The sequence below is a fragment of the Bufo bufo genome, chromosome 8 (assembly GCF_905171765.1).
Source record: "Bufo bufo chromosome 8, aBufBuf1.1, whole genome shotgun sequence".
Lineage (NCBI taxonomy): Eukaryota > Metazoa > Chordata > Amphibia > Anura > Bufonidae > Bufo > Bufo bufo.
In genome coordinates, this window is record NC_053396.1 from 180,816,324 (window position 1) to 180,833,785 (window position 17,462).

General features: G+C 45.2%; 1 protein-coding gene across 2 annotated transcripts in view; it reads left to right on the top strand.

Annotated features, from left to right (window-relative positions):
• The first annotated feature begins 1,037 nt into the window (after nt 1-1,037).
• The window catches only part of MAP3K10 (mitogen-activated protein kinase kinase kinase 10), a 44,696-nt gene continuing 28,271 nt past the window's right edge, over nt 1,038-17,462 (top strand). For both annotated transcript variants that reach the window (XM_040405076.1, XM_040405077.1), the window contains exons 1-2: nt 1,038-1,306; nt 1,981-3,061. In XM_040405076.1, the coding sequence (XP_040261010.1) occupies nt 2,320-3,061 (742 nt within the window). In that variant the 5' untranslated portion in view covers nt 1,038-1,306; nt 1,981-2,319. The remainder of the gene's footprint in view (nt 1,307-1,980; nt 3,062-17,462) is intronic.

Below are 17,462 nucleotides of genomic sequence, written 5' to 3' on the forward strand. Positions count from 1 at the left end.
AGTCTATGGGAATCAAAACGGATCCGTCTGGGTCCTGTCGACAGGACTTTGTTTTCCGTCTTGCATAAAGGGACCCAGACGGATCCGTTTTGATTCCCATAGACTTCTCTTAGGACGGAAAGCAAACGGAATGCCTTTTAAAGGCTTCCGTTTTACAATCTGTCTGGGCATTCCGTTATTTTCCGTTATAACCATGTTATAATGGAAAGCCAGAACGGAATCCCTAACGCTAGTGTGAACCCACCCTAACACGTGCAGAAACGCAGTGAAAAATGCATTAAAAACTGTGCAAAAAATCCACGTAAACCACACTGCTGTGTGCATGCACTCTTAGGGCTCATGCACACGACAGTATTTTGCGTTCAGTATACTGGCCGTTTTTTGAGTTCAGTATGCGGTACATATACTGAACCATTCATTTCAATGGTTCAGCAAAAAAAAACTGAAGTGTCTCCGTGTGCATTCCGTTTTAGTATTTCCGTACCGTGAAAAGATAGAACATGACCTATTCTTGTCCGCAAATCACTGTGCTTGGCTCTATTCAAGTCAATGGGTCCGCAAAAAAAAAACGGAACACATACGGAAATGCGTCCGTATCTGTTCCATTTTTTGCTGAACCATCTATTGAAAATGTTATGCCCAGCCCAATTTTTTTCTATGTAATTACTGTATACTGTATATGGCATACGGAAAAACGGAAAGGAAACAACGGATCCGTTAAAAACGGACCGCAAAACACTTATTTTTCCAATATAATAGAGCGCTTTCTATATGTCACATGCATATTCCTCAAGTACACACAGTATAAAATTAGGTAATCGGTACATCCATTGGTCTTCTGTACTACTCGAACATACAAGTAAATCCTGCATATATGACAATAGGACCCGGCGTCCAGGTGGCACACGACTGCAGGGCACAACCTGCTGGTCACACTCTGTAATTGTCTCTTTGCACCACAACTACAAGAAACTACAACTCCCACAATGCATTAGGGCAGAAGCAGGGAGGTGAGGGGGTGGCTGTGTATCTGCTGTGCCTGAAACAGCTGACAGCCTGGGTAAGGTGAATGGAAACCATTACCCCAGAGAGAGAGACAGGAGCTAGAGCTGTATTCCTGCAGGTGATGAAGGAGAAGGATGAAGCCATCACCTTCTCATAGAGGACTGAGGAGGATGACGATGCTGGAGATGATGTGAAGATTGTAGGAATTTGAGCCTGGCTGCAATTGCTGCTTTTGGGTCCCTGCATGCTGCAAGAGATCATCTTTCCATGATAGATCAGACCCCAATCGTGGACATGTGAGGTAGGTGATCTAGCGGATCGTATGTGTTAATATTATATCGGATAACGCGGAACGGAGCATGGTTTAATGAATTATATATCGCCTGCACTCGAGCAGGAGAAGTCAGATCTAGAAACCCTGTGCTGCTGCTAATATCCCGTCAGGTGATCCTCTCATTGACCCGGCACTAACTGATCCCTTCCTGACGGTCAGATCCTATGAGCAGATCCCTCACTTTATAAGTAGAGAGCCCACCGATCTGCTAATATCATCCATTTTGTGTATTTTATATAGGATTCCTATAGTGGTCTGATCACATCCGACCATGCGATATCCTTAAATTAAAAACATAGAGGGCTCCGATCCTTACTCCATTCCCATAAGTGTCCACTGAAGGTATAGGAATGGTTGGTAGGTAAGAAAATGTAACCTTAATCCCCGTGACAATGCCGTGTGACAGGTAGACAGTCGGTGTCAAACAGCAGCATCGGATTTCTATAGATCAAATAAACACAGACCTGGGTTTTAACCCTTCCTGATCCCTATAGACCAGGAAGGAAGCTGGTAAAAATGGGCGCACTATTAAATGTCTGCTGGGAGGTGGGTACAAAACGTAGATGTTCCTCACCACCTTGAAGATGTCTTTAATGATTTTAATGAGGTTTTAACATCTAACTTTTTTTAATCCCTCACAGTTCCTGTTTGAAGCTTTCAGAGACTTGAAGTTCCAGGATCGTAGACAGTCACCTAATTCACCTGAATTTTCAGAAACCTCCACCCTGATGTACCTGAAGGATTTGGCTTGGCCTAAGCAATTTTACTAAAGCGGCTTGATCAGCAGAATGTGTCCTTTGGAAGATGGATGGAAAAATGAGTAATGGAGTTGATCCTGGGTTTAGTCAGGGGCCACTATATGCGCAACTGGTCTTGGACGTCTTTAAATCTCTTTATTATGGAAGTAGGTACATTGGACAAGTGCAATCTTGGGATTAGCATGGAGTAAAATGAGAACTTCCCTACCTTGATCTGCAGGTATGGATGGCTTTCCAAAAGCTGAGACCATGTTGTGGCAAAACTCTAAAGACCCAAAAGAAAATGGGATGTGGCATGATACGGAGGATTATGGAGGTTCCAACCCTTTGTGGACAGCAGTTTTCGATTACGAGGCCACGGCAGAAGAAGAACTAACATTAAGAAGAGGTGACTTGGTGGAGATCCTCTCCAAGGACTCTACAGTCTCTGGTGATGAAGGTTGGTGGACTGGAAAAGTTAGAGACAAAGTAGGCATCTTTCCAAGCAACTATGTGGTCAGTGACCTTAAATATACCACCTGGAAGGCCACCCCGAAAGATTTCCCTCATCCACTGCAGATAAAGTTTGAAGAGCTGGATTTGGAGGAAATCATTGGGGTGGGAGGTTTCGGGAAGGTCTACAGGGGCATATGGCGAGGAGAAGAGATGGCAGTTAAGGCAGTTCGGCATGACCCAGACGAAGATATCAGCGTGACAGCAGAAAATGTCAGACAGGAAGCCAAACTTTTTTGCATGTTGCACCATCCCAACATTATAGCCTTGAAAGGAGTATGTACAACACCTCCGCATCTTTGCTTGGTCATGGAATATGCAAGAGGTGGACCATTACATCGGGCTTTGGCTGGAAAAAAAGTCCCAGCTCACGTACTAGTCAACTGGGCTGTTCAGATCGCAAGAGGCATGAAGTATCTTCACAGTGATGCCATTGTACCCATTATTCACAGGGACCTAAAGTCCAGCAACAGTAAGTGTCTATGAAAACAGGTAGTGCCTGTTGTCTTATGTGGGTGGATGATGGCGTAGGGTTCTTGGGTTCTTGTCTGCCTCTCCCTGTGCTCTTAGCATTTTTAAATGTCATAATTTAGGTCAGATGTGACCTATGGGCTGAAATGCAGAGCATGCCATCATTCACGCTATTGATCCTGTAGAAGGTTATTCATTCATATTTCCATATTTATGGACAGGTTAGTCATTTAAAGGGACGTAGTAGTGGAGATCTAGGCCAGTTGTACCTTTCAACCCTATCCCCACCAGGCATCTGGAACTTCATGCAACTGCTACCTTTGCATCCCCTATAGCTATGTCAGTGATGTCAAATTTGTGACTTGGCCCATGTAGGACCACGTCATAGACTTAAAGAGGTTCTCCAGGATTATGGCCCTTTTAAAATAGCACCGGTAACTTTGGTACCTAATGAAAAAATTCATACTCACGCTGCTCCGTTCTGGTGCACTGGCTCAGTTCAATGATATTACAGTACCCGGCTTATTTACTTCCAGCCATGGTATCAGAGGCGTAGATATAGGGGGTGCAGAGGTAGCAGTCGCTACCAGGCCCAGGAGCCTGAGGGGGCCCAAAGACCCTTGTGCCATATAAGAAGACATGGTATTATAGAAAGCGCATGCTGGTTAAGTTACACCTCTGGCTGGAGGGAAGGGTTAGGTCAAGAATTTTTCAATGTTTCAATTCTTGCCTCAGTCAGCACGAAGGCTATGTGCTTCCCTGCCCCCTAGCCACAAAGCACTGACGAAAGGGGGGGGCCCAAGCTGAACTCTTGCACCAGGGCCCATGAGCCTTTAGCTACGTCCCTGCGTGGTATGGATGACTGGCTTTGGCGGCACACTGCTGCCGGGTCTTGTGCCTCTTGGGGAAGTGTCACTGCTGAGGTCAGTCATTGGCTGCAGCAGAACACTTGACCCCGTCTGTTCACCAGCTAGAAGTAAACAAACCAAGGACCCGAAGATCGACGAACAGAGCGGCGGAGGGCAGGTAAGTATGATTCTTTCCTTAGGTACCACATGCTACGTGGCTAATTCAAAAGAGCTATAATCCGGGACAATCCCTTTAAATGGATTTTCTCATGAACAGCATTTATGTCATATTGTTTTGATATACGATAGACAGAGATGAGTGGACGCCTGTACTTGTTGAAGTGTTGACGGGACATGCCAAGCCTATGGGATATAGAACCATCCTACTGACCCCCACCAATCAGGCATGTGTAGCCCATGAAACAAAAAAGGGTTTTTCCCAGTTTAAGAAGTGATGTCATATTGCTAGTATATAACATCACTTCCTAATCTGTGGGGGTTGGACCCACTGACACTCCGAATGAAAGGGACACAGCACTAGTTAAGGGCTGTAGCTCCTGCACTGACGTGAGTGAATAGGGCCAGGGAGGGTCGGGGAACTTAGTGGCCCTGCAAAAAAATACTAAAAGTGACCCCATGTTTTAGGTGGGTCCAAATTGACAGAAGGCAGGTAACATAAGTAGGTGGGGCCAACACATGTAGGCAGGGATAAGAGAAGTAGGTGGGGCCAACACATGTAGGCAGGGATAAGAGAAGTAGGTGGGGCCAACACATGTAGGCAGGGATGAGAGAAGTAGGTGGGGCCAACACATGTAGGCAGGGATAAGAGAAGTAGGTGGGGCCATCAACACCATAGTACAGAACAAAATACCGCCCCAGCAGAACCAAATACCAAAGTGCAGCACAGAATACTTCCTCACCCGATGTCCCCATGTTGTAGGTGGTTCCAAATTGAGAGAAGGCGGGCAACACAAGTAGGTGGGGCCAACACATGTAGGCAGGGACAAGAGAAGTAGGTGGGGCCAGCAATACAGAACAAAATACTGCCCCAGCAGCACCAAATACCACAGTGCAGCACAGAATAGCTGCCTCCCCCGATACAGTATTCAACTAGGAGGATGGCGATACAGTTGAATTCAGAAGGACTCCTGCAGCTGCCAACCAGAGGCATAAGTACCTGATTAATTATTAATGCTGAGAGTGTCTAATTGTTATGTACCCGTCTGGCAGCCATGAGGAGGGCTCGGGTGCCCCCCTGGGCATCGGCCCCCTGGGAAATTTCCCTGTAGAGTCCATGGCCAGACTGCCCCTGAACAAGGCTGTGTTTTAATTCACCGCACAGATGGGGCCCCTGTAGAGGAGACCAGTCCCTTTTTAGGGGATGTCCCAGAGGTAGGACCCCCTCCACAACCTTCATTTATGGAATATCCTTGCAATATAGACCGCCCCTGGATAGGGCTGTGTTTTAATTCACTGCGCAGATGGGGCCCCTGTAGAGGAGACCAGTCCCTTTTTAGGGGATGTCCCAGAGGTAGGACCCCCTCCACAACCTTCATTTATGGAATATCCTTGCAATATAGACCGCCCCTGGATAGGGCTGTGTTTTAATTCACTGCGCAGATGGGGCCCCTGTAGAGGAGACCAGTCCCTTTGGCCTCATGCACACGACCGTTGTTGTGTTCCGTGTCCGTTGTTCCGTTTTCCGTGATTTTCTGCGGACCCATTGACTTTCATTGGGTCCGTTGAAAACTCTGATAATGCACCGTTTGTCATCCGCGTCCGTGATCTGTGTTTCCAGTCCGTCAAAAAAATAAGACCTGTCCTATTTTTTTCACGGACAACGGTTCGCGGACCCATTCAAGTCAATGGGTCCGTAAAAAAACACGGAGGCACACAAGATTCTCGTCCGCGTCCGTTTTTTTCCTATAATTTGCAAGGCAAACTTGACTTAGATTTTTTTTCACTTTCCTCCATGTCTGGTGATCCTCCAAAAATCAAGGAAGACACACGGAAACAAAAACGGAAACGGATCACGGAACAACGGAACCCCGTGTCATGTGCATGAGGCCTTTTTAGGGGATGTCCCAGAGGTAGGGCCCCCCCCCCCCCCCCCACAACCTTAATTTATGGAATATCCTTGCAATATAGCATAAGATTATTATCATCTTATTTTCCATAGGGTAAAAAAAAAAACCTTTAAATAATCACCAATGTTTTGAATCAAGCAGATGGATAGAGGAGAACCCGCTTCTACACTAAAGGCCCACATACACATTATGCTCGGCCAAACCCACCATTTTCAGCAGTACTGGCCAACAATCTAATATGTGTGACTGGCTGCAATGGTGATGTGTCCCCCGTGTGTCGTGTCACTGGGTCACATGCAGCTTGGGGATCTGTCAACGCTGAGGCCAGTCATTGGCTGCAGCAGGCGCATGTGACCACGTCTGTGCACGGGGACCAGAAATCCAATGAAGAGAGCCAGGGAGCAACAGAGAAGAAACTGAACCGCAGGGGGCAAGTAAATCCTTGCCAACCTCTTAAATTGTGTCCTTCATTGACAACCCCTGTCATGTTTTATATGGAGTCTGAGAAGGAGACGACTAACGGCGCCTACGATGCAGATGTGAACTTGGCCTTAGCTTTAGCTGGTATCGAGTCTGTGACAAAAACCTTCATCCTATATCAGCCTAATAATTCCATTTAATATTTTTCAGTATGTATTGAAGTACATGTATTTCTTCAACAGAGAGGGGGTTATGTAATTGTGTTCCCAAAAAGTGATCCGCAATGAAATATTAGTGGGCCGTAATCGCACATAGTGGAACATGCTAATTTGCATGTAATAGAAGTACGTGATAACGGCATAATGTAAAAGCAATTTTGCAGCTTTTTGACCTTAGTGTTTGATATCAATTTACATACAATTTTATCAGCTTATTATATTACATACGTCCTGTGTTAATAAAATTCCACCGCTTCCAGCTTGTCTCGCATTGGCGTCGTTCTGCAGAGTAGGGCTCATGCACACGGCTGTATTATAGCCCCATATATGCTATGAGTGGTCTGAAGCCATAATATGTCGCCCATAGAAGTCTATTGGGTGATACTGTGTCTTCAATTCATCTAGAATCATCCAAAAATACTTTGCAGTGTAACGCCATATGGGCTCGGTTCGCTGCCTGCTCTGCTGTGCGTATGAGTGAGGCCTTATAGTGAATTCACAAGAACATTTTTGTTTTTTTTGCTGTTATTTCTCAATTTGACTGCGTAATGTGAATATATGCTAAGGTAGATTGGAGAAAATCATATTTGTATATATTTTATAACCCCCCCCTCAGTGTTTGTTTTTTGGGTGAACGTAGTACGTTCATCATGCCATGTCATTTTGGTGTTAGTATAGATGTAGCAGAACTGAGTTTGTCACTTATCGTAACGTGCTATGATATTACCACAGCATACATCAGGATAGCAGGACAGCATGTGCTGGTCACACCACTTCACTGGACTTTACCTTAGTATCTACTATACTTTATATATGAATATACTGTCATGGCACCAGGATAAATTGTGCCGCACAGTGCCCAGATTAACACCACGCGTGTTCCCCGTGGCCGTGCTGCGGGCTGCAATGCACGAACACCGACCAGGGGGGGGGGATGGGGGGGCCGCCGCAGCGGATCGCGGACCCAATCCCTTTAATAGGTCCGCGATCCGGCCGTTCCGCAAAAAGATAGGACATGTTCTATCTTTTTTTGCGGAACGGAAGTACAGGACGAAACTCCACGGAAGCACTCTGTAGTGCTTCCGTAGGGTTCCGTTCCGTGCTTCCATTCCGCATCTCCGATTAAAGTGAATGGGTCCGCATTCATGATGCGGAATGCACACGGAACGGTGCCCGTGTAATACGGCAACGGGACACCTACGGTCGTGTGCAGGAGGCCTAATAGTGCAAGGATTGTCCTATAGCGACCATTTACTGAAAGCAGTAGCAAATCTAAAGCCAAACAGTGCCCAGATAGTGTCATACCATGGCCGCAAAACACAGATCCGGAAAAAAAAAAAACGGCTCACATCTGTGTGACGTCCATGTTGCATCCATATTTTTGTGGATCCATTGTAACAATGCCTGTCCTTATCTGCAAAACTGACAAGAATAAAACATGTTCTATTTTTTTTGCGGAACGGACATGTGGACGTATGGACAAGGAATACACATGTAGTCATTTCCGGGTTTTTTCGAGCCCCATTGAATTGAATGGTTCCACATACGGACCAGTAAAAAAAACGGATCAGAAAAAAAATACGTTCGTGTGCATGAGCCCTTATACTGCATCTAGGACACTGGCGACACCTGCAACATCAGGCCCTCCACTTCAAAAAGATGTAAAATAGGGTTTGGGGCTTTTTTGCGAAATGTGACATTTTATATTTTTACACCACTCGCTCCAGTTTTGAAAAGCTGATGAGAAAGTTGGCTGAGCTAATTTAAGGCAGGTTTATCAACTGCGTCTTTTCAAACAGTCACAAAAATGGTTGCACTCTTAGATTTCAGACACAGTTTTGTTTTTGTTTCATTTTTTGATTTTTTTTTTGCTGCATTTTTTCTTTGGAGTAAAACCGCCAGCTGTAAATATAAGCTGAAGGTCTGTGAGAAATAAGAAACGCGGGACACACAAGCGCAATTTGCAGGAACGGAACAGGCGGCCCATTGTAGAAATGCCTATTCTTGTCCACAAAACGGACAAGAATAGGACATGTTGTATTTTTTTTTGCAGGGCCTCGGAACGGAGCAACGGATGCGGACAGCACACGGAGTGCTGCCCACATCTTTTGCGGCCCCATTGAAGTGAATGGGTCCGCATCCGAGCCGCAAAAACGGCGGCTCGGATGCTGACCCAAACAACGGCCGTGTGCATGAGGCCATAGAGTCAGAAAAAAGTGCCTGTCCCTGCACCACATGTGATAAATCTGGTGCCGATCGAAGGTTACGCCATCTACAGAATTAGTAAATCTAGGCCAATGTGTGAAAAAAACCACCATAAAAAACACAGCAAAAAACCTACCTGCACTTATTCTGGAGTATTTTTATTCATGCATGTAACTCCCCTTGTTATAAATGTTTTCTATAGGTCCTAAAGTCATTTTACTTCTCTTTTAGGCCTCATGCACATGACTGTATTATGGGTCCGCATCCAGTTCGCATTTTTAGGCCTCTTTCACACTATCGTATGGCTATTTCAGTATTTTGAGGTCCGTTTTTCCGTATGCCATGTACAGTATACAGTAATTACATAGAACAAATTGGGCTGGGCATAACATTTTCAATAGATGGTTCGGCAAAAAACGGATACGGAAGACATACGGATGCATTTCCGTATGCATTCAGTTTTTTTTGCGTACCGATTGACTTTAATGTTCTATCTTTGCACGGAACAGAGATACGGAAACGGAATGCATACGGAGTACATTCCGTTTTTTTTGCGGACCCATTGAAATAAATGGTTCCGTATACGGAACGCAAAAAATGGCCCGCAAAACGGGAAAAAAAAACAGTAGTGTGAAAGAGGCCTTATGCTGATCGCATGCAGACCCATTAATTTCCATATGCTTGCAAAAAATGCGGACATGTGCTGTCCACATCAGTTTGTCCGTTCCCGGAAATTTTAGACCGTGTCCTATTCTAGTCTGTGGACAAGAATGGGCATTTGTAGGGACCGAGGAAAGTGCGGGATGCGCACGGCTGGTATCCGTATTCTGTGGATTCGCAGTTTGCAGACCACAAAACGCATACGGCCGTGTGAATGACGCCTTAGTCATCTTTAAGGAGAACAACCAGAGGTTTTTTATAGGAAGTTACAGATTGCCGCTGCAGCATCAAGATGCTTCAACAGCATTACAACCTAAACACGTAAGGGTGTCTCTTAAAGGGGTTGTCCAGGATTAGAAATGGGCTCCTGTCGATCAACAGAACGGGGGCCTGTGCTCCCTATTTAAATGGAGCGGCAGATGGGTGTCCGCCTCTCCATTCAACTCTATGGGACTACCAGAGATAGCGGAGCAAACATGCATAACCGCCGCTTCATTCAAACAGGGGACTATGGGCCCCCATTCTTGTGATCTGTGGGGGCCCCAGCAATCGGACCACCATCGATCAGACATTTATACCCTATCCTGTGGATAGGGGACAAAATTGTTGTAATGGTGCAACCTCTTTCACTGGCCTGGAGTAGTAGTGCCTATATTTTGTCACGTTATAGTGCCTTTAACTGGCCTGGCCTAAGTAGTGCTGAGGTGTAGTGAAAATGCCTTATTCCGGGTTTGGGGGGGGGGGCGAGTGCCCATGTTCTATCGGTACCGTTAACCGGCCAGGGCTGGTGGCGCCCATTTTGGGTTGCCTTTCTTTGGCTCTTTCAGTGGCCACTAGTATCAGTGCCTTTCACTGGCCTGGTGTAGCAGTGCCCATACCGCGTGTAGGTGTAGTATTGTGCTGCGGGGAGGGGCGTCCTGCGCCTGCTTCAGTATCAGTACACACTGACCTTTCACACACTCCTCTCTCCTGAAACCTGTTTGACTTTCTCCTCTGTAACCAGGATTAACCTCTACATTGCCATCACACCAATCCCTTGTTATTGTGCAGAGCCTTGTGAAAGTATTCACCCCCTCCCCTTGGTGTTTTTCCTGTTTTGTGGCATTTCAATTAAAATGGATTTTTGGGTTGTTTATAATCATTTGATGGACACATATGGCTACCACTTTGAAAGTGCAAAATATATATATATTTTTTTTTTTACTGTGACACAATTGGTTCGTTGGTTGGACAGGACCTATATTCGGGGGTTCATTTCAATGTTACAATTTGGCCAATTTTGTCAGGTTCATTACATAAAATGTAAATTAAAAGGGTTTCCAGGAGTAGAATATTGATGACCTAACTGATAAGTGGGGCCTCTTCCTAGTGACCAATGAACATGATGGTCACATGGCCTATTTGTAGCTCAGTCCCATTCAAGTGGACGGGCCTGACCTGCAATACCAGGCACAGCCACTATACAATGGATGGCCGAAGCGCTCACCGGAGCATCGCGACCTCTTCAACGTCTGATCGGCAGGGGTGTCGGGAGATGGACCTCCACTGATCAGACATTGATGACCTCCCCTGAGGATGGGTCATCAATACCGGACTTCCCAAAAACGCCTTTAAAAAACATTTTAATTCCAGGTTGTAATGCAACAAAACAGGGAAAACACTAAGGTGTGGATTAATATTTTCACAAGGTCGGAATGTACTGAGGTTAGCTAGAATGAATAGATGTACAGTATAGCTTGATTATTGATTAGTTCCAGCCTCAGCCGTGGTGTCAATGACTTTTCTGGAAGTAAAATCTCTGTCTGAGGTTGTCAGAGGGGGTTAATTCCTCATTTGCTTCCCGTCATTTGTGTATGCACATCCATTCTTTTGCATAAATGTTCTAGACACAGTGACTATATTGACATAGTAAATTGCAGCTACAGAGCTCGACGGTACGTTTGGTGCGTGCATCTTCTGTGTCTGCACGGCCCTGCCGCACTCTGGGCCTTGAAGGAGAAGAAAAAGTCAGCATTGACAATGGCCAGGATCGGGACTACAGGTTCTGCTGCCATACGCATACTGATACTGCTTATCAGTAATTTATCTTTGTAATGAGACAGTGTGTAAAATAAAAAAGAATGAATTACCCCCAAAAAGTTAAGTGCCAGTAAAAGTAGGGGAAACGGCTAATATGGCTGTCATTTGTTTGCTGACAATTTTCCATTTGTCCTGAAAATGTGAAATACTGGCTGTCTGCTGCTGCCACTAGAGGGAGCTAACTGTGTTATCAATGCCGGAAGATCCTATGCCCCCTCTAGTGGCGGAGGCAGGCAGTGAGCATGTTCTCTTTTACATCTCTGCCTCTGCAGTGGATTTGGAACTGTGTATCAGCAAAACAAAGCTCTGACTGCTTTGAACGTTTATTAAGGAATTAATTGCAAAGAATTATGTCCCTAGTAACAATATGAAGATAAAAGCTGGAGATTCACTTTAAAGGGGATCTCCAGGATTATGGCTACCTTTTATCTAGCCCGTTTGGACCTCATGCCGCAAGGAGGAAGCTGTGCTCACAGGAGTGCTGCGGCCTCCTCAAACAGCTGATCGGCAGGGGTCCCGGGTGTCAGACCCCCACTGATCAGATGTTGATGACCTATCCTGAGGATAGATCATCAGTATAATACACTTGGAAAACCCCTTTAAAAACAGACGTGTTTTTTTTGTTGGTTTCTAAGCGTAGTTATAGATAGTAAAAGTCCTACTGACAAATGGTACTGACACATCTGTCGATCCTTAGGCTCACGTTACAATTCAGCTGAATTAGGAGGGTCTGACTGCTGTGCAATCTCATGATAATCCCTTTTATCTTAAAGGGCATCTGTCAGCAGTTTTGTCCCTATGACACTGGCTGACCTGTTACATGTGCACTTGGCAGCTGAAGGCATCTGTGTTGGTCCCATGTTCATATGTGTCCGCATTGCTGAGAAACATGATGTTTTAATATATGCAAATGAGCCTCTAGGAGCAACGGGGGCGTTACCATTACACCTAGAGGCTCTGCTCTCTCTGCACCTGCCGCGCCCTTTAACACGTCCACTGTTTAGACTTTGAGAAATAGGACACTATGTGTGTATTTGTACTTTAATAGAAGCAGGGATGCCCGCTGTTCGCCCCTGTGAGGATCTCTGGGGCTGGTGTCCTGTCATCAGCATCTAGTTTGTGTGATCTTGGCCTTTTACAATGTATTTGTGTTCTCGGTGATGGTTTTAGCAGAGCGCGCATTACTTCTGCTGTGTCGGCCATTCTATTGCCAGTGAGTCTGAATGCTGCTTGCTACAGTCAGGCACCAGATATCTGTTTGTATTTTCACGTTATTACATTGATTTTCTAATCGACAGATTGTATTCTGCAACGGCATAAAGAGTTTTTTGCATAAAACAATTTCATAGTATATCGACTAGACTTTACCCTGTTGGAGAATATGCATATAAAATCACTTGCGTCTCCATGGTAACAGACAACAAACAAACCCTGTGTAGTCTGATTCTGCAGCCTTAATTTACATGGGACTATTATTGGGCGGATTTTCAGGAAAAAAACATTTGTCCAATTCCTGATAGGTGCTCGTTCATCAGGTGAAATCATTGTTTATGCCGATACATATATGGTCATTTCTGTGTAAACCGCATTCTGCTACCCAGAAACAATGAATCTATATGGTGACAAACAATTGCAGTAGCCATTGTTCGTCTTCATACAGTGGAGATGATTGCGGCATGTAAGTACAGCTCTCGCCCCCTCTGCAATTGTCTGGAAGGTACGGTTGTTTCTCGTTAAATGCCTGTACAGAATACTCTCTCCTATCTGTCCCCTACTTCTTCCTATATCTTTGGTAATTAAAGGGGTTTTCCGGGATTTTAATATTTGCTCGCGGTCAACACCGCAGTGGCAAGCAGGGGTTCACTTCTATGAGATGGCTCTGTAGTATACACTTGAATAGGAAGGAGCCGTCCCATAAAAGTGAATGGGACGGTTTCTAGTAATTACACCTGCTCGTCGCTGCAATGTGGACAGCAAGCGGGTAAACAATGAAAGGAAGGCAGCGCTCACACAAGCTCAGCCTTCTTTTCAAACAGCTGATCGGCAGGGGTGCCGGGTGTCGGACCCCCTTCGATGTGATATTGATGATAGATCATCAATATTAAAATCCTGGAAACACTTTTAATTAAGAATTAGGGACAGAGAGAAGGAAGTATGACTGCAGGGTCTGACTACACAGGGTTTGTTTGTTGTCTGTTACCATGGGAATGCATAGGTCTGCATAGAAGATTTGGAAACAAGACTAATAGCAAGGTTAGGCTAGTTTCACACCTGCGGCACGTATATATTCAGCCGATTCTCCTTATTTTTGCCTGAATGCAGCCACATCTCTGCCGGACCCCATTATACTAACATGGGGCCAGCCGGAACTCCGTTTGTATCAGGTAGAGCAGCATCTGGAGAATTCCGGCAGGCTGTTCTCTGCCGTAATTCACGCTGCAGGTGTCAAATTAGCCTTTCTTTTATGTTTTAAGATGCATTGGAGAGAGAAATAAATTGGTTGAATAGGTCAACATAGCCTTTAGGTGGAGATTAAAAAAATAAAACAAAAAACGGGCCATAAGATGGTAAAAATAACAAAGAATCATTACTTGACTCCACCGATTCTCCACTGCTGCTTCTGTCCCTGCTGCTCTGCACTTCCTGTTTTAACTTCACACAGCTGGAAATACCCAGAAAGACCCGCTCAACCAGTCATTGGCTGAGGTGGCTCATAGCTAAGGCCATTGTTTGAACATGTGGCTCTTTTCTAGTGTTTATGACTGTGTCAAGCCAGAACCAGAGCAGCGGTTGAACAGTAGTCAAGGGAAGCTTGATGGAGGTGAATAAAGATTGATATTTTTTCCATATTCCGGGGACATTTAAAAAAAACAGTGCTGCTGTCTGAGAGTAAGCTGTTCAAAAGGACATCCCTATGTCCGTCCAGGCCCTGCACCGGACGGAGGACAGGGAGTCTGAAAGCCGGACTGTCCGGACTAAAACCGGACCTCTGGCCACCCTAGGGCAGGCTGCTGTGGAGGTCACAGTTAAGTGGACGGTCTGCTATGGAGGCCAGTGTTAAGGGGCGGGGTGCTGTAGAGGTCACTGTTAAGGGGGCAGGGTGTTGTGGAGGTCACATTTTAAGGGAACGGAGCCCTGGAGGTCACTGTTAAGGGGGCGGGTTATTGTGGAAATTACTGTTAAGGAGACGGGGTACTGTGGAGGTCAATAATAAAGGAGCGGCCGCTGTGGAGGTCACTGTTAAGGGAGGAGGGGACTGTGGAGGCCACTATTAAAGGGGTAACTAGGTACTGTGAGGTCACTGTTAAGGTAGCGGGGTACTGTGAGTTCACAGTTAAGGGAGTGGGGTACTGTGGTGGTCACTGTTAAAGAGGAAGTCGCTTTGGAGGTCTCTGTTAAGGGGGCCAGGAATGGTGGAGGTCACTGTTAAGGGGGAGGGGTACTGTAGATGTCACTGTTATAGTGAATACTGTCGACACACACAAATATTAAATGAAATAGATTAAATATACCCGATCGAAGCCCGGGTCCTTCAGCTAGTATATATATATATATATATATATGTATATATATATATGCTGTTTGTGATGAAGCAGCCTCCATGTTCTCCGGTTGTTTTTCTTGCAAAACACAAAGTCATGCCATCCAGTGTTTGCTATGCTGCTGTGCCAAGACCTGCGCTGAAGGACGCTCTTGGCATCAGATAATATAATAAGATCTTGAGCAAAGAACCACCTTGAAAAGTGCAATGAAAAAAGGTTATGAAAAATGTATGCAGACAGTGCACCATTTATGGGCTCAGAGGGGCCATGCTCCCTATCAAACAATGGGATGTTTCTCTTCATTGAGGAAGCCACACCAGACTGACTAATGTAAAACCTTTGTGAAATAACAGTGTGTACTTTCTTGCATTGGGCATGCAAAGTGTGCAAGCAAACAAGGGAACCCTGGGAGGAGTGATTTATTTTTTTTGCATATCACCACCTAGAATCCTCCTCAGTAGAGGAAGCATTTTATCGTTATGGATCATTTAAGACAGATAGAAGATACTGTCAAGTGAACTATCACCTATTAGAGGAGAGTAAGCTACAGGAAAAGGAGTCCTCATCAAATGCTCAAATCTTCAAATAAACACATTACACAGCATACATTTATAGAGGGCAGCTGATGATATGTATGTATATTGGTATGCTGGATACAGTGAGGAACAGAAGTATTTGCAAGTTCTCCCACTTAGAAATCATGGAGGGGTCTGAAATTCACATTGTAGGTACATTCCCACTCTGAGAGAATTAAAAAAAAATAATCAGGAAATCACATTGTATTTGTCTTGCACTGCTAAACATAAGTATTTGAACACCTGAGATACAGCAAGAATTCTGGCTCTCAAAGACCTGTTACTGTGCCTTTAAAAAGTCCACCTCTACTCCACTCATTAAAATAACTTAGTAGCACCTGTCTGAGCTCTTTAAAGACCCCTGTCCACCCCACAGTCAGTCAGATGCCAGCTACTACCATGGGCAAGACCAAAGAGCTGTCAAAAGATACCAGAGACAAAATTGTGGACCTCCACAAGGCTGGAAAGGACTACAAGGCAATTGCCAAGCAGCTTGGTGAAAATAGATCAACTGTTGGAGCAATTGTTAGAAAATGGAAGAGGCTAAAGACGACTGTCAGTCTCCCTCGGACTGGGGCTCCATGCAAGATCTCACCTCGTGGGGTATCCCTGATGATAAGAAAGGTGAGAAATCAGCCCAGAACTACAAGGGAGGAGCTGGTCAATGACATGAAGGTCACTGTCGGTAGAACACTACGCCGTCATGGTTTCAAATCATGCATTGCACGGAAGGTTCCCCTGCTCAAGTCATCACATATCCAGGTCCGTCTGAAGTTTGCCAATGACCATCTGGATGATCCAGAGGAGGCATGGGAGAAAGTCATGTGGTCAGATGAGACCAAAGTAGAACTTTTTGGTCTAAACTTCACTGGTCATGTTTGGAGGAAAAAGAAGGATGAGTTGCATCCCAAGAACACCATCCCTGCTGTGAAGCATTGGGGTGGTAACATCATGCTTTGGGGGTGCTTTTCTGCGAAGGGACAGGATGACTGCACTGTATTAAGGGGAGGATGAATGGGGCCATTTATTGTGAGATTTTGAGCAACAACCTCCTTCCCTCAGTCAGAGCATTGAAGATGGGTCGTGGCTGGGTCTTCCAACATGACAACGACCCGAAACACACAGCAGGATAACCAAGGAGTGGCTCCGTAAGAAGCATATCAAGGTTCTGGAGTGGCCTAGCCAGTCTCCAGACCTAAATCCAATAGAACATCTTTGGAGGTAGCTGAAACTCTGTGTTGCTCAGCGACAGCCCCGAAACCTCAGAAGAAAAATCAGCCGACACTCCGAGTATATGGTGAGCAGTGGGTCGGCGTCCCATCAATCCAAGAACAAAGAAGACCGGCACTTGCTATATTAGATGCAACTTTATCCTTTTAATTCGCACATGGAGGAACAAATGACGCGTTTTCGACTCAAACACTGGCTTGACAAAGACTCGTGTTTGAGTCGAAAACGCGTCATTTGTTCCTCCATGTGCGAATTAAAAGGATAAAGTTGCATCTAATATAGCAAGTGCCGGTCTTCTTTGTTCTTGGATTGATGGAGCCCCGAAACCTGACAGATGTAGAGGAGATCTGTGTGGAGGAGTGGGCCAAAATCCCCGTTGCAGTGTGTGCAAACCTGGTCAAGAACTACAGGAAATGTTTGACCTCTGTAATTGCAAACAAAGGCTTCTGTACCAAATATTAACACAGATTTTCTCAGGTGTTCAAATACCTATGTTCAGCAGTGCAAGACCAAAAAAAAATATTTAAAAATCATACAA